Source organism: Malassezia restricta, chromosome II (assembly GCF_003290485.1).
Source record: "Malassezia restricta chromosome II, complete sequence".
Taxonomy (NCBI): Eukaryota; Fungi; Basidiomycota; class Malasseziomycetes; order Malasseziales; family Malasseziaceae; genus Malassezia; species Malassezia restricta.
In genome coordinates, this window is record NC_040194.1 from 191,509 (window position 1) to 214,954 (window position 23,446).

Consider the following 23,446-nt stretch of genomic DNA (forward strand, 5'->3'; position numbering starts at 1 on the left):
ACAGAATATCTAGATCGAAGTAAGTGGCACATGCCGCAAAAACGACAATGTTCCCAAGCAATAGTCGAGTTCATCGATGAGACGTGCGCCCTCTTTGCGCTGCTCGACTAATACGTCACGCAGCGCCAGGGCTAACTGCGCACCAGCCTCGTCCGTCATGGCATCCTCGTCTGGATGCTCAGGATGCACACCCTGCGCCTGGAGTTCCTCTGCATGACACGCGAGGAATCCCTGGAGCATAGCCTGCACAGCCTCAAAGTCTAGCTTGGATCGCATCCGCAAAGCGAGCGCCTGCAGAAACAGTGTTTGTTGCTGAACTGACACCAGACTGCGTATCTCGAGGTCCAGTTGAGGCGCGGACAGCGTGTGTAAGTAAGTAAATAGCGGTCCCACATCACAAGCATCCACAGCCACACGTAGGCGGCGCTCCATGTCGGATTCAAAGACCAGATCAATCTGGCGGGCCGATTCGAGTGGCTCACGGTCTTGTTGTGGCCCATCGAGTGAGCTTGACGTCGGTGCAGCATCGAGGAAAAAGGGCATCTTCTCTGGTTTCTTCGGCGCCTCAGTAGGCTTGTTACGTCGTCGGATGGTATCGAGGTGGAGAAGTGTCATCCACCGAGCACGAGGCATTGTGCTGAGCGTAACAAGCGGCTTTTCAACATCGCCCAGCTGTGGAGGACTTGTATAGGTACGCTGGAGCTCAGGCTCACCGACGTCGAGTTCAGTCGGTCCACACGCGTCAATCGTATTGCCTTGCACCGTCGGCAGTGTCGCCTCGCGCTCCTCTTGCACGTTCCCCATATCAAGTGCACGAAGCGCCACGGACATAAACTGTGCGCGGTTCACCCACAAATGCACCCCCAAGCTGTCAACGTGGGCCGTGGCGAGAAAGTCGCCTGCTGGCGAAAAGGAAACACTGGTGGCCATACTAGGCGTATGGAAAGCATCAATCAGCTGAGCCGTAGCAATGTCAAACGTACGGACGACATTGTCAGTGCTGCAAGCCACTATCCAGCGACCATCTGCTGAGAATGTTGCGTCCAGAATACGCCCACGGAAGCCGGTGAACCGACGTGCCACTCGCCGCGTCTCAAGATCAAGAATCGATAAGACAAGATCATCCGTCAAGACAGCCACCAGGTTCGACTCGCGATGAAGACGAAGTCCTGAGCACCCTGCGGGCATAGACTCTGTCGCTACTTTTTGGGCAGAGAAAAAGTCGAAGTAATGCAGCACACCATCTTGCGTGCTCACCAAACACACTTGGTTCAAAGCATCACAGCAAATGTCCGAAACTGGTACAGAGCTCTCCGTGTGAAACGTGCGCCTGTGAATATGACTCTGCATATTGTACATTTCAACGCGACCATCACTCGTGCCCACCAAGGCAAAGTTGCCACATGCACTCACACAGCTCGTCGTCGCCACAGCTGAACTCCTTTTCGAGCGAGCCACATTCAAAGTGTTTGGGTTCATGTGCTTGTTCCGCACCGTCCACGTGTGCGCATGCTTATCATTAGCATGCGTTGTCAGCACGTCATCCCAGTCTCGCGAACGAAGCGTACTGTAGGACAGGGACGTTGTAGGTGTCAGTTTCAAAGAAGACGCCTCCACAGCGAGTTTATGTGACTTGCTCTCGATGGACCCCTGACTCAGTTCGAAAGACCGACTGTCACGGACTATACTGAGGCAGCGCAAACTGCGATCGCGAGATGCAGAAAGCATGGCACGACCATCATCACCATAGTAGCGGATCAGGTGTGGCGGCATGGCGTGTCCGCTTCGCGACTTGAGGACACGGGGTGGAAGAGTTGGTGACTCGAAGAACCACTGCTTGAGAGCATTGTCTGCTCCAGTAGATATGAGAAGAGGCTGTCCAGGCACAAACTCAATCGAGCCGATAGCCCCGTCGTGGGCATGCTGAATCGAATGCAAGAGACGGGGCACTCCACCTGAAACATGATCTGTATCAGTCACAGCGTTCAAGTCGAAGAGGACAATAGAGCCTGCCCGCGTGGCAACAGCCAATAAATGTGCCACATGATCAGTACGAAAAGCCAGGCAGCCTGAAGCCAGTCCGCCTTCCACACGCACCGAAAAGAGGGCTTCGCCCACACGGACATCAAACAGCGACACAAGACCATCCGTGTATGCCACAGCAAGAACATCAACAGCTGGTGACTGGGTCATGTGCACAACGCCCGTCACATTCGTCGATTTCTTGCCACCTCGCACATCGAGAGCATCGAACGTGTGAATCAACGAGGCTGTGCGCACATTCCACAGCTGCAGCGATCCATCCGTCATTCCAAGCACAACCTTATTGAGATAGGTAGCTGGGTGCACGAAGCAGCTCGCCTGGCTTGAGCTTGGCAGTGCAATGGCCTGAAGCAGCTCGGTTGTCAACAGCGACCAGACATACATCGTCGAACCGTGCGCTGCAAGGGAGCACACGTAGTCACCAAACACAAGCATCGACGACAGCACATGGCCTTCGATTCCCTCATCTGCCACACTTGTATTATACTTGGCCACTTCGTGTCCTCGCACGTATCGATATACGGAAGAGCCCGCTGCAACCAACAGACTGTCTGGTGACGTAGCGTGCGCCATAGCACTAATACCATCAGATAGGACGGGTCCAACAAACAATAGCGTCATACGTTCTGCATTCCACATCGTCCAAGTATCTCCTATGCACGTAACGATGTTGACATCAGGAACCTGAGCGTCTTTACCGCCGAACCGCACCTGAAGCACAAACGGCACGCCATTGGTGATGTACCCCAGCGCACGGAATGGCGCATACAGTGCATCCCTGTGCACAGTCCCTGATTGTTTTACCTCGGAATTTGGCTCTTCCTGGGCACGCACTCGCTTTTCTTGCGGAGGCATGGCCGACGACGGACGTCCTGCAAGCGATTGCGACTGGATGCGAAAGAAAAAATGGGCTGCTATGCTGAATGGAGGTGCCGATGACTAAACTGAAATGTCAAGGCAATTTTTTTTTTCTGGAGCCTCTCTTGCCATTCCCCTCTGCAGTTCATGGTGTCAAAGCATTCAGCGTCGGACGCTGAAGAAGCCAAGCTAGAGCGTCAGCTCCAGCAGGATGCTCTGAATGCACATCAGAGTAACTCGAATTCGTCAGAGCGCAGGCCATTCTCTGATTTAGATCTAACTCCTGCCACGTCAAAAGCTCTAGACGCCATGGGTTTCAAGACCATGACAGAAGTGCAAGAACGCTGCATTCCTCCTCTCCTTGCTGGTAAGGATGTACTTGGTGCTGCACAGACAGGCAGTGGCAAAACACTTGCTTTTCTTGTGCCCGCTATTGAAATGCTTCAGCGTCTTAAATTCAAGCCTCGTAACGGTACCGGTGCCATTGTCATTTCACCTACTCGTGAATTAGCTCTGCAAATCTTTGGCGTTGCTAAGGAAATTATGGCGCACCAAAGCCAAACTATGGGTATTGTAATGGGTGGTGCGAATCGTAAGGCAGAAGCAGACAAGCTTCAGAAAGGTGTGAACCTGATCATTGCCACGCCCGGTCGTTTATTGGACCACTTGCAAAACACAAAGGGATTTGTCTTCTCTAACCTCAAAACTCTTATTATCGATGAGGCAGACCGAATTCTGGAAATTGGTTTCGAAGATGAAATGCGCCAGATCGTCAAGATTTTGCCAAGTGAGCGTCAGTCCATGCTCTTCTCGGCCACTCAAACCACCAAAGTGCAAGATTTAGCTCGCATCTCACTCCGACCTGGTCCGCTGTACATCAATGTGCATGAACAGATGGCTTCGTCTACCGTGTCTAAGCTTGAGCAGGGCTATGTTGTGTGCGATAGCGACAAAAGATTCCTACTCCTCTTTACGTTCCTCAAGCGAAACGCAGGCAAAAAAATTATTGTATTCATGAACAGCTGCAACAGCGTCAAGTACCATGGCGAACTTTTGAATTACATTGACGTGCCTGTGCTTGATTTGCACGGCAAGCAAAAGCAGCAAAAGCGCAGCAACACGTTCTTTGAATTCTGTAATGCTCAGCATGGTATTTTGCTTTGCACGGATGTCGCGGCTCGTGGCTTAGACATTCCTGCCGTTGATTGGATCATCCAGTACGATCCACCAGATGACCCACGCGATTACATTCATCGTGTTGGTCGCACGGCTCGTGGTGGTAAGCACGGTCGCTCGCTTCTTTTCCTATTGCCCAGTGAGTTGGGTTTCCTGCGATTCCTGAAGGTGGCCAAGGTGCCTTTAAATGAATACACTTTTCCACCAAACAAGATCGCTAATGTTCAAAATCAGCTGGAGAAGCTTATATCGAAGAATTACTACTTGCACCAGTCAGCCAAGGAAGGCTACCGTTCTTACATACAGGCGTATGGCTCGTACTCACTGAAGCGCATCTATGACATCAACCAGCTAGACCTCGCGAAGGTTGCCAAGGCGTTTGGCTTTGCTGTGCCTCCTAAAGTGAATGTAACGATCGGGACGAGTCTCAAAGCGCGCAAGGATCGTGACCATAACAATGACGAGGATGAAGATGCGCCGCAGGGCAAGCGTCAGCGTGTGGACCGGCGATCATATGGCTCCCGTGATGACAAAGCTGCCATGTATCGGAAACATCAGACGTCATCCAACGGTACGCAATGGAGTCGTTAAAGATTTGTAGTATATAGCGGGAACAACCTACGGGATACCATGTGCCTGCCGAGATTGATGCGAAAAGCTGTTCCAAATGTACAGAATCGAAGCCGTGTTTGTATCGGTGGTGCTCTTGACATTGGAACGAAGTTCATTAAGCGCCATCTGAACAGCACGCAGCACCGGAGCAAGAGTGGTAGTACTGTTGGCCCGAATTTCCTCGCCATGAGAACGGAACAATGCTGTGAGCCACTTGAGATGGAATTCCACATGTGGACTCTGACACGAGGGATTCATTCGTGCGGCCACCAGACCCAGCACTCGGTCAAGGTATATAGTTGGCAACTGCCTGGCAACCAGCAAAATTTCTTGAGGCTTAATTCGTTCGTACACTTCGGCTTCTAGCATGGGATCATTCAAACGAAGAGCGCCTAGCAGTGCAACAAGCGCATGACCCTGGTGCGAAGCGGCACGAACAGCCTGTGGCGTAAGATCCATATCAAGATCCGTAGGATCGAAAGTCGCCTGCTCATCAAGACTGTACACAAGCAAACCACTTGTCGATGCAGCAGCCCAGCTTCGACCAGTGGGAGAAAATCGCACGCACTTTGCACGCGCCTGCAAGCGCGTAGAACGACGGCTCAGATCTCCACGCTGAACACCAGGCAGGCTTTGATCTGCACGTTCAGCAAGCGTGAGCTCATCTTCGTCTGAAAGATCATGAATCAAAGCCACATTTCCCGCCTCAGTGACCTGACGAGAATCAAGGCGGTCTTGCGTGCCGTCCAAAGCTAGGTTCATACTTAATGTCCAACGCTTCAGCAATACGCGTTCACGGACGTCATAAAGACAAACATAGTTCGCGTTTCCGCCAGCTAAGACGCACGAGCCATCAGCACTGTAGCAAACACTAGTAAATGCAGACCCCGCTGCATTATTCCGCTGCTGAACCTTGTCATCTAGTCGACGCCCACTAGCAATATCGCGGCGGCCATCGATAACACCTGTATGTGTGCCTGTCTTGGTATCAAAAAAGTTAAGTTGGCCATTCAGAGACGCCACACAAACCTGTTGGCCATCGGGACGAAAGGCAAGAGCCAGGCCTTCTGACGATATGGGCATCGTCTCTGTACTTTGTGAACGCTGGAACACTTCCCACAGACGTACAGACCTGTCCCAGCTCGTACTAGCCAACAAGCCACTACCACTGGGATCAAAAGCCAAGCCAGTCACGGGCGCTTCGTGACCTGACAGTATTTCAAGTAGCTTGCCGGTCTGAACACTCCACATGTACGTGTCAAATGCATCCGAGCTTCCGGCGCACACAATTTCGCCGCTAGGTTCCACAGCCAAACTCACGAACTGCACCGGCGTGGGGCTGGCAAACGTGCGGAAATTGCGGTAGCGAACTAGGTCATATGCACGCACAGTGCCATCTAGGCTAGCGCTAAACAATACTTGTCCTTGTTTGGCAAATTCAACGCATGATACTGGCGCAGAGTGGTCGGAAAAAGTCACGGTACAGAAACCTGATACCGTATTCCACACCTTTACTTTGCCATCATCGCCACCTGTGACAGCCATTTGGCCGTCCTGGGCATAAGCCACAGTGTTCATATCAAAAAAGTGACCCTGTTGCTTGAGAATATACGACTCACTGGCCCACTCCCACACAAGCAATTGGCCCAGGCGTTGCGCACCGAATGCGAGCCATTCTCCCGTCTTGTTGATAGCAACACTGGTGATCTTTTCTTGACTAATACTTAAAGCATGGACCTCGGTGAAGTCAGGCATGTCTCGCAGCGTGAATAAACCAGAAGAGAATCCAACCACAAGGCGCGACGTGCCCGGATGAAATTCAGCGCACGTAATATGAGTTTGTGTCTGATAAAAGTAATGCCGCGCAGCGACGCCCCATCGTGTCAAGCCCACCGCATTTTCGGGATCAGTGAAGGCCTCTTCTGATGGCGGCAAAGCGTCCTCTTCCATGTCCTGGATATCATCATCTTTCCCTTGCCATACAAGGCAGGCTCCATCGCGCGACACGGTATAAATAGTTTTCTCATCCAGGGAAAAAAAGGCACGAACGACACTATCGCGGTGGCCTGAGAATGTCTTGGGTCGAAAACCTGGCACAGGGTCCAAACTAAACAGTCTTCCACTCATGTCCTTCGACGTAGTAAGGAAAAAGCGGCCTGTTCGGGACCAAGTGATGCTCAAGACATCATCAAAGTGTCCCACATAAGTGCGATGCAAAACAAAAGGCGCAAATTCACGCACAAGCACACTGGGCGTGCGCCATACCTGAACCTGAGCACCGTGTGTCACGGCCAAATATTGTCCATTTGGTGAAAATTGGGCGTCTCGTACAGGGAGCTTAAAGTTCATGTGCGCAAGCAAAGCACGACGCGATACATTTATTAAAATGGCATGTCCGTCCTCATCAGCTACAAGCACTAGGCTTGTATTAGCGGGTGAAACAGCCACTCGTGCGATAGGCTTGCGAGTCTCAAAAGGAAGAGTAAACGACATGTTTCGCACAAGGTCGAATACCGACAAACGATTTCCAACGGGAGAATAGAGCATATCTCCATCACCTGCAAACTGTATGTTACCTTGTTGGTACACCGTGCCGCACACATTCGCAAAGCGAAATGACGACTTCATGGCGCTGGCGGCTCGAAACGTATACGTCGGCGCGCACCCTGAGAAAAATGTCATGTCGACTTTTTGGTGATGAGTCATCATTACACTTGCAACGCGAACACGCCGAGGAGCCTATGACACATCCAACACTTTATGAGCTTAGAGCGGCGTTCAATTGATGAAAATATACCATTGCTTCTAAAAGGTGCGCTGGAAAGACCAAGATTGAATGGAAAAAGAGAAATATTCGTCATTTGAATGTGCTCTCGCTAAGAACGGGACTCATCGCATTTCGCTAACGCCTGTACCGATGACGATGCAACATCATCAAGACATCCCCACCCTCACCACGGCAACAATCTCATGTCAGCAGCCAGAAATGAATAATTCAAGTTTTAAGAAGAGAAGTTCTGCATCAATACCTGGCCCATCACAAGCGAATTGCAGCCCAAGACGATCTGTGCCTATGCATGAAAAAACTCCGCGTCCTTACTCTATAACGTCTTTGTGCTCTGATATAAGCAGTGTGCCAACCATAACATCGAATTTTAGTACATCAAATTCATGTTCACCACTTTTGGCAACAAGCATGACGTCTTTAAAGCCAACAAGCTCAGAATTCGTGCCTTCGGAATCACATACTCGATCCCAAACCCGTTATGACACAAATATACTATCATCTACCTTGCCTATTGTAAATAATGTTCCGGATTGTTTGACAAATCTCACTTCAAGCAGCTCTCAGCCATCCAACAACAAATTAATCCCCTGTGTAACCCAATCTCATCAAAGTTGGATTCCTCTTGTGGATCCACCGGTACCCGTTGAGCTTGAGCCTCCATTGAAAAAGAAACTTCGTGATGAAAGCCCATATATCCCTCAAGATTGCTGGAAGAGTGAATTTATGCGTATGAATTCGAAAGAAACGAGTCCTTTGCTTTCTGAGTCCGACCACTTACCCATGAAAGCACCGGAACAATTTTTTGAGCACTTTGACTGGAGAGGGAAAAGTTTGTTAGAGGCTCTCCGCTCTCTCTGTTCGCAGCTGTATCTACAGGGTGAAACGGATAAGATTGATCGAATTTTGGAGTCACTCAGTATTCGATATGTGGTGTGTAATCCTTCTTCACACTTTCGTGCCAAGGAATGCGTGCACAGTGTGGTGTATTCTTTATTTTTATTGAATACGGACTTACATTTGGCTAATATGAACAAGCATATGACCTTGCATCAGTTCTTGAATAACACATGTGACGCACTTAAAGAATTGGACTTCTTCGACGATGTCCCAGTGAGCGTAAAACAAGAATTAGAAGAGATGTATATTTCCATTCGTGAGCAGCCTTTAGGTGTTCCTCAAGAGATTCGAACTCTGATTGAACCTGAACCTGAGCCTTTTCTGCGTCGCACCTTGTCTCGTGGGCGCGGAACCATATCCAGCCTTTATCGCAGGCAAAGCAAGAAGCAGATGGAGAGAACCTCCCTCGCACTCGGATTACATTCAGAGCCGAGGGATCCCTTGTCACTTTCGTCTAAGAAAAGAGACTCTACCTGTCTTTCGTTTGACATGGATTCTGTTGTTGCTCTAGACCCTAAGCAGAATTGGACGGGTCGAAAATCTCGTGAGCAATTTCGAGTTGTTCTCTGTGATGGAGCTGTAATGTTATACGCAAAGAAATCGCTGCTCAATTTCCAAGATATCCCCGCGCGATGTCTTTCTCTTAATCAAGCATGGCCTAAATTGTGTGAAAATAAACAGGAAACATACTTGGCCCTAACACTCGCGGATGAGAGTGTGCACCTCTTTTACGCGCCGTTACCCATACTTAAATCGTGTAAAAAAGCATGCATTTTCATGAGTGCTTGTGTGAGCAGTATTCCTTTGAAAGAAGGGTCGTCTAACGTAGACTATGGATGGTTGAACGTATGCACAAAAGATGTTCAGCCGCGAGCGCACGAACCTCTGCAAGTCAAGTCGGGATTTTGGTGGAAACTTTTCTCTCGCAAAGAAGAAAAATCGGCAGAAGCATCTATTCAGAATTGGCTAATTCCCGAAATGTCGCTGAGTCCTAGCACACTTTCACGCGGTGATCAGGAAACAAAAATGGCAGAGTACTTGGTCTATATTGAGCAGACACTTTCGATGCTGGAACGCATAAAGGAACCCATGCTTCAGTACTGGCACAAGGACAGACGAGCAAGGTCCAAAGCTCTAGCGAATTGGGATCGCAAACATGCTTTTCTTCAGGCGCAGTTCGCCAAGTTCGGCGAATATCAAGAAGCACTCAAGTGTTGTGATGACACACCTACATCATGTGAGCAGTCCCAACAGCGCAAGGGGGCGCATAACGCACGGACGTCTCTCCTGATGGAAGGGTCACGTGATGTACTCTAGCAAATTGGATGTTAAGTCTATGTAGGAATCTGCAAGGTGTAGAAACCGGAGGCTGATTTTGATATGACTTTCCACCAGTGGGAGGGCAATCTCGTTGAACACGCGTTCGTGGAGTCTGTCGGGGCAACGTCCTTACAGGCGAAGCTGTCGGACGTGAAATGATTGCATCGCCCCACCAGTTGTCTTCCAACCTTACGCTCTGGCCCCGGAGTAGTGAGGGTTCACAGCACTGGCAACCCCTGGCAGCTACACACTGCCTGTGAACGTTCAGGTACGTTTCCGTGGCCTAGGCCACACAGGCAGTGCTTACACGAACAGACAGCAAATCGCTAGGTACGTGAAGGCACTGCGCAACGTGTGTGACTGTGTGAGCTAACACGGTTGAACAGGTCCTTTCGCTTCCTTAGTGCTCCTCGTTTGACCATCCACCAGCGCTGCCCCCTTTCCTCTTCCATTCTACTTTCTTCGCTGTCGCTAATTCGCACTGGACAGCAATTTCTTGAAGCTTGACATTTTTTGTTTAGCAGCTGGCCTCAGAAATGGCATCTTCTAGCACCATGCTTTCCAGCAGCGCTCTGCGTCGACATCCCGCCAGTCTGCTGCCACGTATTGTGCATAACCCCTCGCTCACAGACCTCATTCGGTACCCCGTGACCCGCGATATGGTGGCCTACATCGCGAAACAGGCAACGAATGTGATCCAATGCAGCTCTGATGCATGCGACAGTGCGAGTATGCAGCGATCCCAAAATATTCCAAGTCTTGAGACGTTTATTATGATGCTGGTTGAGAAGAGTAACGTCCAAGTGCCTACGCTTCTTAGCACCCTTGTTTATTTGGATCGCCTAAAGAATCGATTGCCACGCATTGCCAAGGGCATGCCTTGCACGCGACACCGCGTGTTTTTAGCCTCCTTAATCGTTGCTGCAAAGAATTTGAATGACTCTTCGCCAAAGAATAAGCACTGGACTCGGTATTGCGTATTTTTCTCACAGGCTGAGGTCAACTTAATGGAAAAGCAATTGCTCTACCTGCTAGACTATGACCTTCGAATTGAAGAAGATGAGCTTGTTTACCACTTTTCTCCCTTCTTCCGCCGATTTGAAACCCGCGCCGACGCAGGCCGTCGTGAGATGTTCCTTCGCGGCTGCGACGCAGGTCGTGAGTGTGAGCGCTATGTGCGTGCGACAGAGCGCCGTTTGGCTCTGCGTAATTCGTCTGCTTCTCAGATTACGAGCAACAACGCCACTACGCCTAAGACCACGCCAAGCACACCGAAGCGTGTTTCGCCCCCCACAGCTCAGGTGCAAAGCTCGTTGTCCACCACGTCCATACCTCGATTGTCTTCTAAGGGGCTGCTCACGCCCACAGCAACACTCAAAGCCACGTCGCTGCATGCGCGCAACTCGGAAACGACACGATCCGGATCGTCTATATCTGAGGCCGACCTTACAGACGACAACGGCTCGGCTACATCATCGCCGGACGAAGCACACGATTACGAGGACGAGCGCGGATTTTCTTCTATTCGCGTACTTGATCAGTCGCGCACGTTGTCATCAGTGCCACGCTCCCAATCGGCAGCCGTCTTGGCTTCGATGGAACATCGTCACATCCATACCATGCGGTCACAAATCCCCCCTGGTGCCTATGCTCCTCAACATGCTAATGAGAAGGGCCATTATTCGTTTAGCGAGTCCAAATCTTTGGAAAGCACTCCAGTCCGGAACGGAAAACCTCGTACTGCCCAAATGGTAACGGATGGTATGCAGCGTTACCTTACGAGTGTGATCCCTAATGGCATTCGTCGCTCAAATTCTCGTGTCACTCTGCGCTCGAATACTTATGCGTGAAAGGCACTTTGGATGTCTGGTGCTACGAGGCTTAACATAAAATTCCTCCCCGCCCCCCCCCTTCCCTTTTCCTGCACACCCGTCCCTATTCACTCGCTGATGATATGTGACGAAATGATGCCACACACATTTCGTGGTCTGAGAGAACTTGGCCGGATCCAGGTTTTTAACATAGTGCTACCTGTTGAACAGGTGATTCCATAGGACGCTTTGTTTCTCTGGGTGTAACGCACATCCATGGGACAGCGTCGGTATTGCGTAGCAAATTACAATGGCACAAGGAACAATTGTGGATAAACCACGACTCCGCCTCCACTTCCCTCAACGACGTGCGTTGCATGAGCAACTTGATGAATACGGAATCCCATGGCATTTTATCCCGAATATCTTGGCTAAGGCGTGCGGACCAGTATTTTTTGTGGTCTATCCCTATCAAGATAATGGGGCTGCAAACAGGGTCTCAATGGGACCTGCCACTTCGTCTAAGACCTTGCCTACTAGGCGTTCTCGTCCTTGTACTTGTTCTTATGGGCATCCTTGGGTATGTGGCTGATACTTATATCTAGTTTTCATCCAAATGTGCAAAATTACATCTATTTGAATGATAAAGTGATGCACTTTTTGGCCTTTATGACGGTACGTGGCTCACAGACATGGCTCTTACCCCAGACAACATATTTGTGTTATCGCATGTGGGAAGTCGATCAGGTACGGAGTACCATACTTACCTCAACAGGATTCCATGCATGTACCAATCTGGAAGTATACACCCTTAATCCTCACAATATTTACTAGCATCATCGCCGGCGGTATTGGGTCGGAGTTTATCCAAAGCCTGCTCCCCGTATGTCTATGAAGTGCTGACCCTCAGTACAAAACATTCCAGCTGGGTGATATCCTTGCTAATCTAATGGGCTCATGCACAGGTCTGTACGCCGCTTATTATATGGAGCAAAGATATCGTGCGCGCTGTGAATTACAGCAACTATACGCACCACTCGACTTGGAAAACGTTAGTGAACCTGAGGATGACGCTGAGCGGGATCCTATTGCACTGATCTCTCCTTTTCGCATTGGCGAAAGCACGTGAGATAAATGAGACATCGAATAAAGTAGGCAGGTACGAGACGTGCCTTACTGCTTTCGGAGTCTGTGCTATCAGCTGCTGTTGTGCGTGCAAATCACACTCAAGCTCGATTAAATGTGAGCAACCTTCGGGCAAGTGCATGAACAGTCGCTCTGTACATTGGCTCGTCAAAAATTGGGCCACTCAGATTAGAGTGTAGTGCATAAAAAGTCAGATAAACTATGTTATTGGCTTGGCGGACCAATGATAAAACAATTGTCAGGATCATCCGGGCGGCACATCGGCGCACGGAAACCTTAGGCGGCCGGTGGCCGACCAAATCTCTTTTTGTTTCGCTACCGATAACATGCGTGACGACGTCTTCAACAATAGGCCCATGATCAAAAGCCAGACCGTGGACTTTATCGTCCAAATCCCTCTTGTTGCCCAGGCAATCCAGGTTGGTCATCGCTTCTTGAAAGATCACCCTCTGCTCCTGCGCCTGTTCGATTTGGCTGAATGCTTGTTTATCGAGTTTCTGCTGCTCATTTTGCCTCTGGCTAAGCGCTTCAACAAGACTCTGATCAGTGTTGATAACTATGCTGTACGCACGCTCCAATATGCCAAGGACAAAGTGCCGTACCCATTTGAAGTGACCTGGAATGACTTGTACGCTAACGGCAAGGTGCAGGCGCATCAACTCTCCCAAGATGTGTACGAAAACCGCATTAAGGCCCCAGCCAAGTCAGTCTATGATCAAGGTGTCAAAGTCGTGGAGCAGCTGCAGCAGAATGAGAATGAGTACATCAAGAAGGTTGGTGCGTCGATTTCTTCAATGCACGAGAAAGTCCTGAGTGTCGCCAAAGAAATCTCTCAAAAGTCCTCTCAGGACGTGAGCGAGGGTGAGAAGCAGGCCTCGAGTCTGGTCAAGAGCGTGGTGGGCGAGATTGAAGGTCTGCAAAAGTTTGCTGCTACGCTGCCCTCGGAGGCTCAAAAGCGCCTTGATCCCTACATCCACGTGCTTAATACGACGTACAAGGATCTCTCTGCTGAGGCCCTCGATGGCAAGGTGCCGATCCTCGACCGCTTGAACAAAGTGGTGTCGTACTTGCAGAACAAGACGGTGCCTGAGCTGCAGAAAGCAGTCACGGCTGCCCCTAAGTCTAACAAGAAGAAGGACTAAGAAGTGTGATAATAGTTTGATCTTTATTTGTATGAATGCTAGTTTTTAATGTAGGATTGTGGTGTTCCTTTGATCCGTGCGTGGAGCTATGGTGGGACCTAAGCCCTGAGTGGCCGCGCTGGACCACCACGTGGCTGTGCCGGGGCCAACGAAGGAATTACGCTTTCATGGCCCATCCTTCTTATCCTCCTACCACACAATAGTTCACAATGGAGACCCAGCAGCATCAAACGGATATTATCACGCTTACTCGACACGTGCTTTCGGAGGGCGCCCGCGCCCGCAGTCAAGACGCAACTGTAACCGGTGAAATGACTCTCCTGCTCAGCTCTTTGCAAACCATTTGCAAGGTGATTGAGAACCTGGTGCGTAAGGCGCGCGTGAACGACCTGATTGGTATTGCTGGCAACCAGAACGTCCAGGGTGAAGAGCAGAAGAAATTGGATGTTTTATCGAACGAGGTCATGATCAAGCTGCTCTCTTCTTCGGGTCAATGCTCCGTGCTTGTCTCGGAGGAAGAAGACAATATTATTATTGTAAGGGAACACGGCGGCCACCCAGGCAAGTATTGTGTTGTGTTTGATCCACTCGATGGCTCTAGCAATATTGATGCTGGTGTGAACATTGGCACTATTTTCGGTATTTACCGCATCCAAGACGGATCAGAGGGTAGTGTAAAGGATGTGTTGCGCCCGGGCCGGGAAATGGTTGCCGCGGGCTACTGCATGTACGGTTCCTCGGCAAACATCGTACTCTCCACAGGTAATGGTGTAAACGGCTTCACGCTCGACAGCAGTTTTGGTGAATTTGTGCTGACGCACCCCAACATTGAAATCCCCTCGCGCGGCAAGATTTACTCGTTCAACGAGGGCAATTCAATGTACTTCCACGAGCCAGTCATCAAGTACCTCGAATCGGTCAAATTCCCGGGTGAGGGCAAGAAGCCATACACGGCGCGCTACATTGGCTCCATGGTGGCTGATGTACACCGCACACTTCTGTACGGTGGTATCTTCGGTTACCCCTCCGACAAGAAGACCAAAGATGGTAAGCTGCGTCTTCTGTACGAGGGATTTCCTATGGCCTTCTTGATTGAACAAGCTGGTGGTCTGGCTACCACAGGTGAGAAGCGTGTGCTAGACGTCGAACCCAAGTCTATTCACGAACGCGTGCCCATTTTCCTTGGCTCGAAGGAGGATGTGCAGGACCTCTTGTCATTCTACCACAAATAAAGCACCCTGTATATCTATCCTGGAAATAGTGCTGGCTGAAGACCACTTATATCGGACAGCGGCGATCTGTTCTGTTCGTAGTTGCAAATGGCATCACACGTGTCCATGGCATTGGCAATGCAATCGTTCACGCCAACGCCACCATAGCTGTAGCCAAGCAGAGAAAGACGGTTTCGCCATTGTGGATGCATTTTGATAGCAGCTTTCAACTCGGCCATGCGCTGAGGATGTCCCACAAGATATTGGGGGATAGTGTCAGTCATCACGCGAGCGTAAATGTTTTCTAGATGTGAAGTGAGGGTCAGCAAAGAAAGACCTAATTGAGAATGCAATGCACGAAGCGCACGTTCTTTGACATCGTCTTCGTTTGGAAAAGAAGAACGGTGTCGCCAGTATGGTCCACCCATCATCACAGTCAGTTTAGTAAGTCGTTGTGACTGATTCGGCACAGCATCGCTGTCAAAAATGACGCCAAGGATCTCGTCTGAATTATTTGTGGCATTCCGCGGCACAAGATAGCCAAACCCACGAATCGGTAATACATCTGCTACACCAAGCACAATATCCACAATAGCCAAGTGAGCAGATGGATTATAGGCGAGATGGGGCAGATCTGGCAAGAGGGGTGCTAAGTGGCTGGAAGGAACAGTAGCAACGACGCGATCAGCATAAAGCTTGGAATGATTCGTTTCGATCTCAATGCGTTGGCCAGGCACAATTCGCTTGCAGGCATCGCCCTTCCAAATAGAAACGTGTGGCATGGCAAGAAGCTCCGCCTCTAGAGCACGAGTCAGTTCTGCAAGGCCTTGAGGAAAAGAGTAGATACTAGTAGATCGGAGCTTTCGTACAAGACCTGGATCCAGGCGCGATTCGACGGCCTCTTTTCTGGCCTGGTCCGAGTTTTCATACGTAGATGCCTTGTATCGAGAATTAAGAAAACGAGGAAGAAGGGCCCGAAGCAAGCTGCCATGCATCTGCTCTGTCAAGACGAGAGAGGGCATGACAGCTTTTATACTAAGCTCACGCGAGTCTCCTGCATAGATGCCATGCATCAAAGCGGATGCCATCGTGTCAGCTAAGCAGGGTCCAAATCGGCGATTGAAAAACGCATGGACAGATTCGTCGCCAGCCGCTGTGCCGAGATGTTCAGAGCGAGGTATGCGCCATTCGTTTCGAACTTCTGCAAATATCCTTCGTAGTGTTGGTTGCCGCACTGTCGCTTGTATAGCTGACCAAAAGGAAGATGGTAAACGGAGCAATTGCCCATCATGGTATAGGAAACGATTCTGCGCCGAGGCAGAGGAGCGAGGCACAAGTACCATACGGTCTTGAAGAGAAAGTTGATGTAGTAATTCAATGGTGCGGAGCCCCCTGTATCCAACAGGACGTATACTTCTGGGACCCCATTCATACAAGGCCGAGGTAGACGGCTCTCGGTTACTATGCACGTGCCCCCCAAGGCGTGATTGAGATTCAATCAAGACAATTCGGTATGCATCTTGAGGAAGCGACCGTGCTAAGGTGAAGGCGGATGTCAGTCCAGTAATGCCACCGCCCAGCACAGCAATCGTTTTGCCACCTGAGCCCGGCATTCTTTCTCCACACGCGCGCGTTCAATGGGTGCTCAGAAGAGTTGGGCAACCGTGAGCAAAGGTGTGGAGAGTCACGTGGAGGATGCTTGGAAATCACCGGCGCGGGACGGAACGGATTGACGAAGCACTTATTTTCTGCTTCATACTCATCCACCGATTGTGAGCGGACAGACTATGGCGTCGGTACGTACTTGTGTGCGCGCTATTGTGGGAGTAGTAATCTAACATTATTGAAGAAGAGTATCTCGCTTGCTAGCTTCATTAAGTCGTCGCCGACTCTTCACAAGCTTGTGAAGCCCGTCGCAAACGCTTACGCGCACATTGCAGGCTACCGCCAGATGGGTCTGCGCTACGACGACCTCATTCAAGAAGAGAACATGCAGATGCAGAAGGTACGTATATTCGGTTTTTTGTCCCGCGCAAGTACAGCGTGGGTCGTGTATGACCAGAAAGCTAACACTTGGCTCAGGCTCTCTCACGTCTCCCTGAGAATGAGACATACGACCGCGTCTACCGTATGCGGCGCGCCGTTCAGTGCTCTATTGTGCAGCGCGATCTTCCCAAGGACCAGTGGACAACGCCTGAAAATGTACGTTTCATCATTGGTGATGTACTAACAAAGCAGGACAAGCGCTACGTTACGCCGCTACTCAAGGAGGTGCAGGCCGCTGATGACGAGCGTCTAGCTTGGGACACGATGAAAGTCGAACAGCTCAGGCACCATTAAATAGGTGGCTGGTCGCATCCCCCTTTGACCCATTTTACGTTACCCGCATGACCATGCTGCCCCGATAGGCATGTTCTTGCTTGTTTTGCACATAGCTCTGTATGCGAGGCTTGCTGATGCATTTTTGTGCTGGAATGATAGGCTACTTTTGCTGGTGCACTTAGGCAGGAGAGTGGAGATGAGTGCTGATAATGCATTTGACGACCAGGCCTATCTTGGCGTAAGGGACTCGAGACCTTGATGCACCATGGCTGGAGCAAGTTCGCCCTTGTTTACCATTATGGCGCCTCCTGTTGATGGTGGGTCAGGGCGATCACTTCCAAGATCGCTGCTTGCGCTTTGTACGCTAGCTACGATATTCACAACAATCGTGTCATTATACTCAATCCTCCTGCAGCTAAAAAATTACTACAAGCCTTCGCTTCAACGCTATGTGGTTCGCATCTTGATTATGCCTTTGCTTTATGCAGTCGCTTCCACCATATCTTTATTTTCATTACAGCTTGCTGAAATGATTGATTTGATGCGCGATTTGTACGAAGCCTTTGTTATTTACTGTTTTTTCAGCTTGCTCGTTGAATACCTTTCGGGAGAAGGAGCTATGTTAGTCCATTTGCGCGGCCGACCACCTAAGCCGCATTTGTTTCCATTAAACTTAATCCTCTACCCCATGGACCTGAGCGATCCATACACTTTTCTATCTCTGAAGCGTGGCATTTTGCAATACGTCCAAATCAAGCCTGTGCTCGCTGTTACTACTGTTCTCTTAAAAATGTATGGCAAATACGAAGATGGTCATCTGCACTTGGGAAATGGTTACACTTGGACTGCTATTATATACAACTTTTCCGTTTTTGTGGCGTTGTACTACTTGACCATGTTCTGGATATGCTTATCCAAAGAGCTCGCTCCATTTCGTGTCGCATCCAAATTCATTTGTGTCAAAGGCGTTATTTTTTTCAGCTTTTGGCAGGGTTTGTTCATATCCGTACTAGTCGCCATGGGTCTTGTAACGCACATTGGCGGAGTTTATGACGATACGTACTTGTCCACGGCGCTACAAGATATTCTTATCTGTCTCGAAATGCCAATTTTTGCTATCGCACATATTTACGCGTTCTCGCATCTGGATTACATGACAGAGTCACCACGGCTGGTAGGTCGGATGCCTTTCTTGTATGCCGTGCGTGATAGTTTTGGCACAGGTGATATTGCAGCTGATATGATGTCGACCATGTACGGAACAGAGTATACGTATCGCTCTTGGGAACCTAGTGATGATATCCGTCATCACTCTTACGCGTTCTACCGTCGCAGTCGAGCAGGTCTACGATACAGTGAAGATGGACGAACAAAATACTGGGTGGGTGAGAATACACATCGCTTTGACGAAAGAACGCCGTTGGTACGCCACGCTCCCAAGCGAGAATACCAAGCCACTCGTGGCTACGACGAGTTGTCAGAACTACGTTTCCCTGACGCGACAGAGGAAGAAGACCACTTGTACAATATAAGCCGAAAATTACCTTTTGGCGACTATAAATACCCTTGCGTACAAACATCATAAATACCATTCGTTCATCCATGTGTAGCTGTACAATAAGTAGTTTAATGAGATCTCTATTCATCAAAAAAAGTGGAATTTGATGGTCATTATACGCGGCATGCCATGAGCTTTCATGGCGTGGAGATTCAAAAAATGTAGCTCAGGACGGTTTCGATCCGTCGACCTTGGGGTGCCGCATATTAATATGAGCCCCACATGCTTCCACTGCACCACCGAGCTGAACGTGACTGCAAGGATTGACATTGACATATTCAAACCTGGCGCATCTTGTACTGCTCAGAGGACTAGATGTGATTAGGATTTTTCCCAAAGCCAGCGCCTGATCCTCCCACGCAAACAGCTCCACATATACTACACTCCGTATGTGTGTTATGATTTGTTGAATCGAAAAATATCATCTGTATGAGCAGGTCTGATCATCACAATGCGAAAAAGAACCTGAACCATGTCATGAACCAACGCAAGCGTTGCGAAACTTAGTCCATTTGTTCAACAAACAAATTACGTCGCGCACTTAAACAAGCGTTCTGCGTAGTTTAGTGGTTATGACGGGGCCTTGTCATAAACCAGATCGGCCCAGACCCGGGTTCAATTCCCGGCGCGGAAGCTTTTTTTGATTTATGACAGTTCTAGCTGCTTACTGGCGTCCATCAAGACACGCCATGCCGTAGCGGGGTCTCGGCCCAAGCCGGTTGGCATGCCTTTTGCTTGTCTAGCCGACACTTTGGGATGAATAGCAATTTCCTGTGCCACATGAAGCCAGCCCTGTTTGACATCAAGGCAGAATCGCTGAGCCTGCGATGCTGTGAACTGCTGCGAAAAGCGCGCATTAGGCATGAGGACCCGCTCTACAATCGCATGACTCAGCGATGCAGCGATGTGACGGTATACAGGTAGAAGTAGATTTGGTGGAAGGACTTGTACCATGTGTTGTAGCATGGTGGTAAGTTTCGATAAAGCAGGTATAAGTTCGCGTGTAGGTATATCTTGGTGCTGATCGGCCTGGTCCTGAGATGCGGTTTCTTGATCGTCCACAGGCTCATCATGGTCCCAGCGGCGCAGGATGTATGGCTTAAGAAGGTCCAGAACTTCAGCCACCGTCAAGCGTTCCAAAGCATGAGCAGATCGAGTAGCAATAATTTCAAACTTGGTGATGTAATAGTCCCAGATACCGAGCATATCTGTCTCCTCAGTCTGGTTAGGTTGGGGCGCAGGTTCTTCTTTGGCAGCTGAGGACAAAGGACGAAGTTGCGCAGCAGCAGAAGCTCCGCGCTGTATTCCACGCTGTAGCACGGACATAAGACTGGCTGAATCCAAGTCGTCCTTGGATGACTTGAGGGCCATGAGGCGATATAGTGGTGACGACGTATCAAGCTCTGCGATATCTTGCGCCATGCCAAGGAAAAAAGTGGATTCTGACCATTCCTGGAGCTGTTTCTTGATATAATCGGCAGAGAGAAGTGCTTTGGCAACACGGGTCACACCATGCTCGCCACGAACAAGCTCATTGCCCGGACCAGATGAGAAAGAGGCAATGTCACCAGGTAATGCACGGGAAAAAGCCGTGCTCATATTCTCGAATGCATCGAGATGCCGAACTAGTCGGTGGTGCATCATATCTAACAAAGGCCGTTGAACCTTGATAATAAAAGCACAACGTTGAGGTAGAGAATGAAGAGGCTTGTATTGCTCAGTAACACCTGTCAACATGTGTACCAAAGAGCAGGCGCATCGTGTCGTCGTGGCTGTATCAACATCAATCTCTTCGTCAGACAAAGTGGTAGATGCGACGCCTTCGTCGTCCATAGTGTCAGCTTGCACAAGATTCCAGGCACCTGGCTTTTCCATGAGCGAAACAAAGCGCTGCTCGGTAAAAGCACGTTCGCCGTCCAGCCACGATTGAAACCACGTCTCGTGTGCTAAAATTTCGTCAGCCAAGGAAATGGCAGACACACGCGCGGGTGCATACGTATCACGCAGATCAGCATCGAACGTGATAAATTGGTAAATATTGTGAGCAAGCAAGGCACGCTCACAGACAAGGCGGTGCATGGATGCCTGAATTTTTCGGCGAGCAGGGTACAGAAGGGCATGCAAGAGTTCAGATGGGGCATTCACAGCGACGTATCGCTGTCGAAGTGGTGCCTCGGCTAGCGATGTATCGCGACGTCGACGAGTAAGTTCAGCAACATCACCACCCGGCGTCCATGGATCGGGGGATGCCTCAAATAAGTTGCCAAGGACCTGAATGAGGCCCAAGATATGCGCGAGAAACCATTCCGGTTTGTCCAGGCGGTTCGTAGATCGAGCACCGTCAAAGTGGTATCGAAAGCGGAGTAGAATCTGCTCCATCATGACTTGGACGGCCAGGAGGGGGACATAGGTATCGGATCCAGGTGCTGCATCGCGGCATGATGCATTTAAGCAGTCAGATGTGCCTGTCACGGTAGCTGGTGCGGTGATACAAGAGGGTGATGGAATAAGACCGATGGTGGCCGCGGTGAATTGCCACTCGCACACGTCCGCCCAAGCCAGCTCGACGGCTGGATGGCCCAATAAATGATAGGCAGGTGTATCGCGCGTCATTGTTTCTGGGCTCTGGTACGCCGGGGGCGGCCAGGCAGCCTGTTTGAAAGCTGTGCGAAGTGCCTCGGTACGTTCCAGCTTAATTTGCTCGCATAAGGCATCACGGCTCTGTGTGAGGCAGGACATGGTGCGCATTAGCATGGGACAGTCTCTTGGTCCACGCTGGGGTGCATCTTCCACAAGGGCAGAGAGTTGTACGAGCGCATTGATGGGTGACGACGACGCCAAGCGCTGGGTTTCCTCAGCATCGGCCAAGAGTTGGGTGCATGCGCGGGCGGCATACAGACTCGCGAGCTGCTCAGATGCACCACTTTCATCAGTTTTTGGTATATCTTGAGTGTGTTTGGGGTGTTTGTCTTCCAAGAGGGCCATGAGTGGTTCGATCGACGACGTAAGAAGGTCATCGTCGTCATCATCTTCTGATGTGGGTGCACCGTGCAGTCTCAGCACGTCGTTCACGCATTCGCGCAATTGAGATTCAGCGTCCTGGAGACGTGACATAGCGGCATCCTTGTCCATATGTGCCGTCTGGAGCAGTGTGTCTAGATGCTCGGCTGTGAGTCGATCGTGCTGCAGCAGCACGGGCAGCAGGCGCATATCGGCGTCGGTACCAGCCATACGTTGCGCATCTGGATGCAGTGCCGGCTGTACGTACTCGAGGATACGTCTCGCATCCTGTTCGAGCTCGTCCCGCGTGTAGCCCGGGCACGTATGTACGACGCCAGCCATGGCGGGTCGCACGGATCCAGCGTCGTGCGCGCCGACGTGGCCCTTCGGATCACGTGATGCGTTGGTGGACGCCTCGACGAACGAAGCCAGCGGCTTCTTCATCTAGTCGCGATGTCGAGCAAGGGAGGCTCTTACTTGTATGTGCAGGCAGTGCGCTTACGACCAGGTCGGCCCAGCCAGGATTTCTCAACTCGTCGGTGAGTCGACATGCCCCTATCCAGCCCTCGTGGCTCCAGCGTTTTTGGGCTGAGGAGATTATGCATCCCGCCAAGTTCTGGGGCAATATGTCGGTGGCGTGGAGTGTCGGCTTCTTTGCGCTGGGTGTGCTATTCTTCCGCCGTGCTGGCGCGATTCTCCTGCCCATGTTTTAAGATGTATTCTACATGGTATCGTAGTCGTCCGTCCGTACCGTGTCCAGGTCGCGGCGCACAAAGTCGCGGATGAACTGCGGATCGTGTCCGTATTCGAAGCTTCGGACGCTGATGGTATAGGCGGCTGCGTAAGATAGTGTCCGACGTACCATTTTCCACTTTGCGGATGGACGAGAGTGTGACGGACTGTTTCTTGCGGATGTCAGGCAACAGTGGCGACATGGGCTCGATAGCTGTGGGTAAGTGGCGCGCCTTTACATACTGTAGTAGATGGTGCGCTGTACATGCAGCACTTGGTGAATGATGCGCATGGGATCAGGACTTGCCGAGGCATCGATGGCAAAGCGCATAAGTTCACCGTTCAAGTCGCATAGGCCCAGAATGTAGCGCAACGGCGAGATGTGCACCACAATCCGGCCGTCCGGCGCACAAAAGTGACGCTGCATTTGCTCGTAGGGGAGGATAGTGCGGTGCTCAAGAAAATGCAAAAACGACGCAGCTTCCACCATCTCTTCTATGCTGTCGCCCACATACCGTTCGTATCGAAGCATGGCTACGCTCGGACGATCATGGTCACTGACAAGTCCTTCCTCTTGTGCCAGCTGAGACAGTTGTGCGTAAATGCCTTGCAGCTTGGTGTGAGCTTCACCAAGCAATGCGGCTTGTGATGACGTAGCCGCGTCACCGCGCTCGAGCGAGAACCGATGTAGATGAAAAATGAGCTTCTTAGACAGGGCGGTGATGTCGCGCGAGGCCTTGATCAGTCGTTCACGCTTGTCATTGTGCGAGTCAATCTCATCACGAAAGCGCTCAAAGGACCCGCGCAACTCAGCGACAGGGTCTGGCATG

General features: G+C 50.5%; 14 protein-coding genes and 2 non-coding genes across 16 annotated transcripts; 10 read left to right on the plus strand and 6 right to left on the minus strand.

Annotated features, from left to right (window-relative positions):
* Positions 1-9: 9 nt before the first annotated feature.
* MRET_0959 (U3 small nucleolar RNA-associated protein 21) lies at positions 10-2,898 on the minus strand (the record flags this gene model as incomplete). Its single annotated transcript, XM_027627586.1, has 1 exon — positions 10-2,898. The coding sequence occupies one exon, from the start codon at positions 2,896-2,898 to the stop codon at positions 10-12; it is 2,889 nt and encodes a 962-aa protein (XP_027483680.1).
* Positions 2,899-3,048: 150 nt separating this feature from the next.
* MRET_0960 (ATP-dependent RNA helicase DDX18/HAS1) lies at positions 3,049-4,668 on the plus strand (the record flags this gene model as incomplete). The annotated part of the gene is made up of 1 exon (XM_027627587.1): positions 3,049-4,668. One exon carries the CDS (start codon positions 3,049-3,051, stop codon positions 4,666-4,668), a length of 1,620 nt encoding a protein of 539 aa, XP_027483628.1.
* Positions 4,669-4,695: 27 nt separating this feature from the next.
* On the minus strand, positions 4,696-7,317 carry MRET_0961 (periodic tryptophan protein 2; the record flags this gene model as incomplete). Its single annotated transcript, XM_027627588.1, has 1 exon — positions 4,696-7,317. One exon carries the CDS (start codon positions 7,315-7,317, stop codon positions 4,696-4,698), a length of 2,622 nt encoding a protein of 873 aa, XP_027483629.1.
* A 208-nt stretch (positions 7,318-7,525) lies between these two features.
* MRET_0962 (Sec7 domain protein) lies at positions 7,526-9,691 on the plus strand (the record flags this gene model as incomplete). The annotated part of the gene is made up of 1 exon (XM_027627589.1): positions 7,526-9,691. The coding sequence occupies one exon, from the start codon at positions 7,526-7,528 to the stop codon at positions 9,689-9,691; it is 2,166 nt and encodes a 721-aa protein (XP_027483626.1).
* A 539-nt stretch (positions 9,692-10,230) lies between these two features.
* Positions 10,231-11,544, plus strand: MRET_0963 (cyclin (Pcl1); the record flags this gene model as incomplete). The annotated part of the gene is made up of 1 exon (XM_027627590.1): positions 10,231-11,544. The coding sequence occupies one exon, from the start codon at positions 10,231-10,233 to the stop codon at positions 11,542-11,544; it is 1,314 nt and encodes a 437-aa protein (XP_027483627.1).
* A 350-nt stretch (positions 11,545-11,894) lies between these two features.
* Positions 11,895-12,634, plus strand: MRET_0964 (VanZ domain protein; the record flags this gene model as incomplete). Its single annotated transcript, XM_027627591.1, has 5 exons — positions 11,895-12,085; positions 12,111-12,180; positions 12,214-12,252; positions 12,281-12,388; positions 12,416-12,634. 5 exons carry the CDS (start codon positions 11,895-11,897, stop codon positions 12,632-12,634), a joined length of 627 nt encoding a protein of 208 aa, XP_027483624.1.
* A 343-nt stretch (positions 12,635-12,977) lies between these two features.
* On the plus strand, positions 12,978-13,793 carry MRET_0965 (uncharacterized protein; the record flags this gene model as incomplete). Its single annotated transcript, XM_027627592.1, has 1 exon — positions 12,978-13,793. The coding sequence occupies one exon, from the start codon at positions 12,978-12,980 to the stop codon at positions 13,791-13,793; it is 816 nt and encodes a 271-aa protein (XP_027483625.1).
* A 209-nt stretch (positions 13,794-14,002) lies between these two features.
* MRET_0966 (fructose-1,6-bisphosphatase I) lies at positions 14,003-15,025 on the plus strand (the record flags this gene model as incomplete). The annotated part of the gene is made up of 1 exon (XM_027627593.1): positions 14,003-15,025. One exon carries the CDS (start codon positions 14,003-14,005, stop codon positions 15,023-15,025), a length of 1,023 nt encoding a protein of 340 aa, XP_027483622.1.
* Positions 15,026-15,039: 14 nt separating this feature from the next.
* On the minus strand, positions 15,040-16,617 carry MRET_0967 (protoporphyrinogen/coproporphyrinogen III oxidase; the record flags this gene model as incomplete). The annotated part of the gene is made up of 1 exon (XM_027627594.1): positions 15,040-16,617. The coding sequence occupies one exon, from the start codon at positions 16,615-16,617 to the stop codon at positions 15,040-15,042; it is 1,578 nt and encodes a 525-aa protein (XP_027483623.1).
* Positions 16,618-16,791: 174 nt separating this feature from the next.
* MRET_0968 (ubiquinol-cytochrome c reductase subunit 7) lies at positions 16,792-17,344 on the plus strand (the record flags this gene model as incomplete). Its single annotated transcript, XM_027627595.1, has 4 exons — positions 16,792-16,800; positions 16,854-17,009; positions 17,087-17,206; positions 17,243-17,344. The coding sequence occupies 4 exons, from the start codon at positions 16,792-16,794 to the stop codon at positions 17,342-17,344; spliced, it is 387 nt and encodes a 128-aa protein (XP_027483630.1).
* A 247-nt stretch (positions 17,345-17,591) lies between these two features.
* Positions 17,592-18,911, plus strand: MRET_0969 (DUF300 domain protein; the record flags this gene model as incomplete). Its single annotated transcript, XM_027627596.1, has 1 exon — positions 17,592-18,911. One exon carries the CDS (start codon positions 17,592-17,594, stop codon positions 18,909-18,911), a length of 1,320 nt encoding a protein of 439 aa, XP_027483631.1.
* A 134-nt stretch (positions 18,912-19,045) lies between these two features.
* Positions 19,046-19,130, minus strand: MRET_t0012. Its single transcript has one exon. It is a non-coding gene; the product is annotated as a tRNA-Ile (tRNA).
* Positions 19,131-19,435: 305 nt separating this feature from the next.
* Positions 19,436-19,518, plus strand: MRET_t0013. Its single transcript has one exon. It is a non-coding gene; the product is annotated as a tRNA-Asp (tRNA).
* Positions 19,519-19,529: 11 nt separating this feature from the next.
* MRET_0970 (RAD50-interacting protein 1) lies at positions 19,530-22,226 on the minus strand (the record flags this gene model as incomplete). Its single annotated transcript, XM_027627597.1, has 1 exon — positions 19,530-22,226. The coding sequence occupies one exon, from the start codon at positions 22,224-22,226 to the stop codon at positions 19,530-19,532; it is 2,697 nt and encodes an 898-aa protein (XP_027483567.1).
* Positions 22,227-22,337: 111 nt separating this feature from the next.
* MRET_0971 (uncharacterized protein) lies at positions 22,338-22,597 on the plus strand (the record flags this gene model as incomplete). Its single annotated transcript, XM_027627598.1, has 2 exons — positions 22,338-22,363; positions 22,393-22,597. The coding sequence occupies 2 exons, from the start codon at positions 22,338-22,340 to the stop codon at positions 22,595-22,597; spliced, it is 231 nt and encodes a 76-aa protein (XP_027483566.1).
* Positions 22,598-22,605: 8 nt separating this feature from the next.
* Positions 22,606-23,445, minus strand: MRET_0972 (translin family protein; the record flags this gene model as incomplete). Its single annotated transcript, XM_027627599.1, has 3 exons — positions 22,606-22,721; positions 22,747-22,830; positions 22,860-23,445. 3 exons carry the CDS (start codon positions 23,443-23,445, stop codon positions 22,606-22,608), a joined length of 786 nt encoding a protein of 261 aa, XP_027483569.1.
* Between the last annotated feature and the right edge of the window lies 1 nt (position 23,446).